The 8,161-nt window shown below is 38.8% G+C and overlaps 1 protein-coding gene across 1 annotated transcript in view; it reads right to left on the reverse strand.

Annotated features, from left to right (window-relative positions):
* themis (thymocyte selection associated) overlaps window positions 1-7,630 on the reverse strand; it is a 42,026-nt gene extending 34,396 nt beyond the window's left edge. The window contains exon 1 of the mRNA XM_078213716.1: window positions 6,974-7,630. Within this exon, the coding sequence (XP_078069842.1) occupies window positions 6,974-7,064 (91 nt within the window). The 5' untranslated portion in view covers window positions 7,065-7,630. The remainder of the gene's footprint in view (window positions 1-6,973) is intronic.
* Between the last annotated feature and the right edge of the window lie 531 nt (window positions 7,631-8,161).

Consider the following 8,161-nt stretch of genomic DNA (forward strand, 5'->3'; position numbering starts at 1 on the left):
AAACTATAATCTCTCGGCTGTTCAGTAACTATTCCATATGATAAGATATATTTTCCTTCATATTCTACATCATTTCTTCACACAGTATTGTTTTTTTAAAATATCATTTTATAACCTATTCTTACTGGTCTATTATATTCATTTTTGACTTTTTTCATTCACAATCAATCATTTTTTGATGTTAGAATATGTCTCAGCTAATAGATTTGGGGTTTTTTTTTGGAGAATATTTGTGCCCATTGAGACCAGAATAAATTCCTGCAATCTGTGTTAGTGCGAGACACCTTTAGGTAAGTGCTTAATGTATTTATATGTCATTCACCTGTCAGAGCATGACTAGACATTCAGCAATATTCTCTTGCCGTGAATTAACCCCTGAACTGAATCACACTACCAATTGCTCCAGAATTGTGTGGATTTCGGTGCTACCACCGTACCTCCCACTAGGAGCAGGACTGAAACAGTCCAAACCTATTTCATACAAGGAATTACAGTTAGAACAAGAGAGGAAAAGATACAAGTATACTAATTCACTTTCACCAGTTTAAAACAAAAGCCCATGTCTGGTCCATTATTCCCACCACTCACAGTACTCTTGTGGGCGGCGCGATGGCACAGTCGTTAGCACTGCTGCTTCACAGTACCAGGGACCTGGGTTCAATTCCAATCTGGAGTGACTGTCTGTGTGGAGTTTGCACGTTCTCCCTGTGTCTGTGTGGGTTTCCTCCGGGTGCTCCAGTTTCCTCCCACAGTCCAAAGGTATGTGGGTTAGGTTGATTGGCCATGTAAATTGTCCCTTAGTGTCAGAGGAATTAGCAGGGTAAATACATAGGGTTACGGGGATAGGGGCTGGGTGGGATTGTCAGTGCAGACTCAGTGGGCTGAATGGCCTCCTTCTACACTGCAGTGATTCTATGATTCAATGACATTTTTAAATTGATTCGAAGTGGCTGGCTCATGTTACTGATGATGTACATCTACAAGCTCAAGGCAGTGAACAAAAAAGCATTCTCCTGGTACATTTATCAAAATGTTGCTGGCACTCACATCTTCTGTCATCCAATTCCCCTCCCCCAATACATTTTATCATACCACATTAAAAGGGAATAAGGTTCTGCCAGTCAGTTTAAATTACTAATTGTATACCATTCTCCACCTGACATTAAAAACATGTAATAAACTCCATACAAGTAATGATACTCAGGCTAAAATTTGAAATCTTTTCACACTCTCCTCCCATAACTCCAACAGAAGGAACCAGGCTGGCATGCAGAAACTTTGGGCCCTAGTTTCACTGACAATTTCTGCAGTACTTTGAAGAAGTCAAGTCCTCCACCTGGCCCAAACAAAACAACCTTTGTCGGAAGGACCATAGCTACGCAGGATGCCAATTGATGAACTCACATACTTACTGAAACTAACCATTTTGACCTATTGAACGGTCCATCTGTGATTACATGCTGAATCACAGGAGATCTGAACAAGTTTTAAAATAATTTATTAAATGTTACCCCCACCTTATAAATGGGACTGATGAGAACATTTCCAGGAGTTTTCTGGACATAAGGGGCTCCAGATTTCGGAATTAACAAACAGCCAGAAATGTGCAGGTGCAGATAGCCAGCGCATATCAGGAGTAGGCAGATTTTAGCATTTACATTTACATCAGTGTCCAGCATCACTGTCCATTAGATTGTAATGCTTAACTGCCAAAACAAGGTGATAATTTACATAGTTAATTCAGCAATCCCTTATGCTCAAAGGCATAGATCTGAAAATCAGGGTTGTAATATAATTGCACCATCTATTTTGGCAGTGACTCCCCAATAGAAACAGAATTATACTGTTCATTTTAACTGATATTATAGCACTATAAGTACAAAACTAAACAGTTTAAGGGAAAGTGTTTCTGGTAGGCTGTGCGTTTTTTTCAGAGCAATCTATCTGAAATTGACCAAACCAGTGCGAAAGATCGAAGAATTTCCAGCATAAATTACATCCTGCTTTAAATCAAGTCTCAATAATTGTTGGTTCCTTCTGACTACTTTCTGAGACACCTGACTGCAGAAGTTCTTGAAAGATTTTACATTTGGTAACATGAAAACAGGTTTAAGCTGAAAGTTGAGAAAAAAATGCTCTTCAAACTCGTGCAATTTTGAGTACAATCTGTACCTGAATCATCGACTGGATCAAAACCAAAAGACCAAGGATTCCTGGTTAATAAAATGTTCAGCTTTCACCTATCAGGTATGTTCATTAACCAAACTTTCATTGGAAGCTAGCAGTGGCAAAATAGCTTCAAATACCCTGGTAAACAAGCTTCAGGAGTTAATCAAAAGACCATGTTCATATTAATAGATTTTAGTAAATCAAAGTAAAAATGTATTATCCTACTTCTATGCAGGTATCCAAAATTATCAAACCCAACTTAACTTAAGAAAAAAAAGAAAACTATAATTAGTGTAACTGCTCAATTTAAAAAACATTTTCTGCCATTACAATTATATGGTGGGTCAACAAATCTCCCAAAAGTGATAGTGATTATAGACTATTCTACCATACAACATCATAGTTGAGGCCAATCTGAGGGACACGTTAACAGCCTCAAACCACCATTTCCAATAAAGTTCACTCTTTCACCATAAAAAATAGGAACACAAGTAGACCATTTAGCCCTTTGAGCCTACACTGCTATTCAATAAGATCATGGCTGACCTGCTGCCTCAAATTCACCTTTCCACAGTATCCCAATAATCCTCTGATTTATTTAAAATCCAAAAATCTATTGAACGCTGATCAATGTAGGTAACCTTCATTGCACCATCTCTAAGGCAAGTACATAGGAGACTAAAACTGTATCACTGCTCCAGGTCTGGTCTCAACAAGGCGGTGGATCATGAATGGAAAGTAGGTTGATATTTTTTCCATACTTAGTATAGGGATGCTTGGCAAATTGTATAGAAACATTGCATTTTTTCTGCTTTTATTGCTAATTCAGTGCCAATTTGTGAATCATGGCAAGTTTCACACAACTGATTCTTGTGACACAGAAATTGGGTCTAAAAATGAAATTGAAAATGACAGCTTGAGCTAGGTTGCAAAAAAGCTACTGTATTTATGCACAAGGTAAAAAATAAAAACCAATGCCAATGTATTTGGTTATTATTTTCTATTAGAAGTCAGTAATTATCAAATTAATTTTACATCCAACCCCTACATTCGGCAGAGAAACTTAAGCCCTGGCTTAAGCTGGGAGGGAATCAGTTGTGTCATGTTTGGATAGAAGTTACTGAACATTTCTGATCTTTAAGCAATGATGATCAGATTGGAAATATTCTAAGTATTTCCAAAAAAGGAACTTTATGTTGCAACCTATTTAGAACTAATGTGTAAATCAGGGAAATTCAGTGCATAAGTACATGGGTTATAGGAAGAGTTCATGGCACAAGGTCAATTTTCAACTTTTTAAAAATCTAGTACAGCTATCTGTATACAAAGAGGCAACAGTCTTAAGGTTGAAGCCATGCACTTTCTAGTAGCTTGTTCAAGAGCTCTCTGGGGAGAGTTTGCTGTTTAGTTGAAGAATGGGCATGATACTGATGCCTAAAGAAGGAAAAAGAAATTCAAAGCCGGAAAAAAATAATCTACAAGAGCAAATACTGGAGCAGGGATAGTTTATTATAGGAGAGTAGGTGTGGCATTATATACAGTAGGAACTGTTAAACCAGGGGGAAAAAAAACTGACTTCCAATGAATGGGGCTAACAGTGATAACTTTTGAAACAGCATACTATATTCTGTAGAGAAAGAAACATTAGCTTTTAAAGATAAATTGTAGAAAATTCTGGCCTTGAAAGCTGAAATTTAAAGCAGGTGTTTGTTATATGCTTCTATATGTTTAAAGAAGCAATTCCAAAGTAACTGCCCCAATGTCAGCTGACGCAATGAAGTATTTTTAGTCAAAGTAATTTTGAAAAAAATAAAGGTTACTGACATGGAACTGTTATCGAATGATCTTGGACCCCAAGCAAGAGGCTCCATTGTCACAGACACATGTGGAATTTGAGTGGCATAAAAGATTCTGTGCGACTTGCTGAACTCGGTGCCCCAATTCCTGATGTGCACTTTTAGTGCCTGAGGCTCCATGCTGGGGTCACAAGTTTACAAAGCCCATACTGCTGAGGAGAGCTAAATTGTCCCCAGAGTTAAATAGTGCAATAATGTAGGTACAAGTCTGTTGAAAGTATAATCGCCTCCAAATGGTTTGTAAACGTTAAGTGTAAGTCAGTTGCAAAAAAAATGACATTGCTAAACCATTTAGTAAAACTTAAATGCAGAATTCTTTTTGCAAACTACAAGTTTTCCAATAGAATAAATAGAGCTCTTCAAGTTCATCCAATCGGTAGTTTGGCAGCGCATGCCTGGAAGATCCTAGGATCAAATCTCTGTCTTAGCAGATTCCAGTATAGTTGGTGTCGGTATCTTGAGTTTAGGAAAGAAAACCTGCCAGAAATCAGAGATCATTGGGCCTAGCAGTCGGCCATGAGCAAATGGCAGGAGTTTATTAGCAGTTTGGGTTTCTTTGGTAGAAAGGCTTGATATACATTTGTTTATGCTTTTCAACCACTTTAAAACTATTTTCAAATGTGACATCACGCGCGATAGTCAAATATCACTGTCACGTCAAGTACAACGGAACAGTTTTTTCCACTGTGAAACATCAATAAGTAAATCATGGAATAGAACTCAGTTGTTTTAGCAGATAAACAAATGCATTTAAGATTCAATACAGAAACATAAAAGAGTTGTGTGGGTGGGGAAGGGAATTTTATTTCTTATTTTTCTCATTAACTTATTGTTTTCCAGTCAGAATGGTGGGGAAGGAGAAACCTGACGTAAAGCCCAACAGAAAGTAGTAATGTTTCATTAATATTTATTTTGCTTTTAAACTGTGAAATCTACCTCTTTCCGTTTGCACGCATGCAAAATTTCTTCCAAAATATTTTTATTGCATAACATTAAACAAATTACTAATAATCTGAAAACAAATATTGATATTGCTACAAAAAAAACTTGACATTTTCAGATGCAACAGAAAGTTAGAGAATTGTTTTTCATAATGTGCCAATTAACCTTTGTTTCGTAGAACTTAAGGATTTTAAAAATTGACATTAGTTTGAATAAATATCATATATTCAGCAATAGATAATTAACGGAATAAAATCTCTTAAAAATTGAATGGCTTGTTTCAAAGAATGGATAATAATTGCGATACAGACTATAAAACCAGTGCACAATTTACAAAAATAATCTAAAAAACAGTTGCAACAGCAAAGCCAACAAAACCATTAAAACAGTGAAATCCTCTTCACAATCAAATTATTTCAGGACTCTGATTTCCTTATCTAGACAACAGCCATACTCTAGAAATGTTATCAGATAATTTTAAGATTCAGGTTCTCTCAAATTAACAGTAAAAGAAATATCAGAAAAGTAAGGATCAAGTTGCAGGAAAACAGTAGGGAGCAAGCTGCATGCATTACAATATTTGAAATTTGGTGAACAGATTGCGCGGAGATATCAAGAAGCTAGAGAGCAACATTAAAGGCTTCCCAACAAAATGTATGGCAACACTGGGAGTTCGCTGCACAGTAAGATTGGATGCCGTATTGTACCAGGAAAATGGGTTGCACGGAAATACTGGCGGCTCAAGAGAATGGTTGCATCAAGAGCTTGGAGGTCAGCTGCTGGGAAATATCAAAGTGCTGCAGGGAATCTTCAAGAAGCTGAGGTTCAGCTCCAGATAAATATTGGCTCCTAGCAGAGTACACCCCACAGAAACAGCGAGGAGCCAGGAACCTGAAAGAGCAGCATCTCAATTGCAAAACCGGGCAGTTTCAGAGCTGCTGGGTTGGTCACACCAGTTGACTATAGTATCCACATGTGAAGGTATAAATACAGGGAGATTTCCCTGGACAAAAGGCTAACGAGATCCTCAAAGAGCATGGATTTCTAATTTTGTTACACATAAAACATCAAGGCAACCATTCTCCCAATGTACAGTATACGTATGATGTGGCGATGCCCGCGTTGGACTGGGGTGGGCACAGTAAGAAGACCTGGTGTTGTGAGTCTTCTTACAGTATACGTAGTGCATAGCAATACTTACTGACACATCTCTCAGGATCGAGAGATTCGTGTGTATTTTCGGTTAAATGAAATTCTGTGACATTATTGAAATGAATTGGGGGTTTGAGAGAATGATTTTCTGAATCGAACTGTACTGGACGCTGCAAAAACACCACTATTGAAACCAGCGTTGACCGCATTACATTAACGTGAGTGAATGTGGCTTCAATGTTACAATCGCCCTCTTCAACTATTTACCGAAATTATCGGGCATTTACAAATAATAGAAGTTAAAACAACAATAAAAGTCAATGCCGCTCTCTTTCCAACTGTTTACCTGATTGCTAAATAAAAGTCCGTAGAAGTTAGCAAACATTTGAACTTCAGATCAAAGCTTTTCTGGTTAAACACGTGGAATCGAATTAAATACTGCATTGCAAAAAAAAGTCGTGTCTTATAGTGTCTATCATACAAGGCGTGTTTGTGTAAAATTGTTCTGAGTATTGTAACATTTCACTCAACTTTCATGAATTTCTCCTATTAACTCTATCTGAAGGAGACAAGTTTAGAAATACAAAAGAGCATTCAGACTGAATTTAGTTTAGCTTTAAGCTACTTTGAGATTGTTGTAAACTTTTTCAAGTCTGCAAAACTCCAGTGTAGAGTGGAGTTTGTTGCACTGCAAAGTCTGTGGCACTGGAACGCGCCATCCTGTCAAACACACCAGAAAAAAAAGGTCAACTCAGAAGTATTGTACAATGAATAAAACAGAAATCAATAAAGGTGTGCTTAAGAATGAGTCTCAGTGAAGCGATAAATCACAGCGCCTAAAATCTAACATTTACCTTGGAAGTAAATTCCAGACTGGATCTGAATGACTCTTGGAAGAGTGGTGGGGTCGAGCAAGTCGATAAAGCTCTCCAGACTTTGCGCCATTGCCCTGCGATGTTCCTCAGCGATTTGCAGGGAGTTATCAGCGGAGCCCGAACTCCATGTCTCGATGCGACAGGTGTTCCTCGCGTTGTCAACCGCCCCACCACTAGCAGCTGGTCAGTCAATCAGTCAGCCTCCCCTCGCGGGGCAACTGGTCAGGGTCACAGGTCAGTCAGGTTTGCCACAGAGTGCAACTGGTCAAGTCAGTCAGTCTCTCTTCGCGGTGCAACTGGTTAGATCTACAGGTCAGTCAGGCTCTCCACATAGTGCAATTGGTCAGGGCATTACAGCTCCACGTTAATGATTCTGAGGGAGGCTCAGCACAAAGCTTCTGCTTCCAGCGGATGAGTCAGATTTCCTTCACCGTGACACCAGAACCGGAGCAAGTGCAGAACAATGGTGGGCGGCAACCCCGGAAACACAATTAGCAAACACACACAATGTAAAGTTTGCAGCCCTCCTCGAAAGGTTGTTTCCCCCTCTTTAAAAGAGGTAGGCATCCAGATGTGATTGTAACGTTTGCATTCTTGATTTGACGTGGTTTATTTTACATTGTTAGTTTATTCTATGGACAAGCTGGTGATTTGCAGAGTGATGGTGTAATTTGCAAAATCTATTTACAAAAATATCAAATTGGCATAAGCCCTGGGCTTCATTTAAAATGCGGTGAGGAGATTTGGAAACTGTTATGCCTGTTCTAGCATTTCCTCATCCTGTGCCAAAACACTTCTGGCCAATGTATTAGGTGCACAAGTTGCACTGCAATTATTGTAACTAAAATTTGCGATTTTTTTTCACACTATTCGAATTGCCTGTGAGGTGAGGGAGGGCGAGCTGCCCCTTTTCAGCATGCAGGAATCCCGCAAGTTGCAGGCCATGTGGTTACAGCTATCGGTACCTTCCAAAACTGTTCCCTCCCTGTCAGTTTGTGGGTCAGACAAAGGAGCTTACTTGCATGGTGCAGGAGGGCAGAAATACCCCTTATTGTTTGCCTTCAACACAATTCCAGTTAGCCCCTGAGGCCAAACCAGGAAATTTTGTTTTTAAGAGATTGGCCCAGTTCAATGGTCCAGGCTGCTTGCTAAGTCTTACAATAATGA

This window comes from Mustelus asterias, chromosome 5 (genome assembly GCF_964213995.1).
Source record: "Mustelus asterias chromosome 5, sMusAst1.hap1.1, whole genome shotgun sequence".
Lineage (NCBI taxonomy): Eukaryota > Metazoa > Chordata > Chondrichthyes > Carcharhiniformes > Triakidae > Mustelus > Mustelus asterias.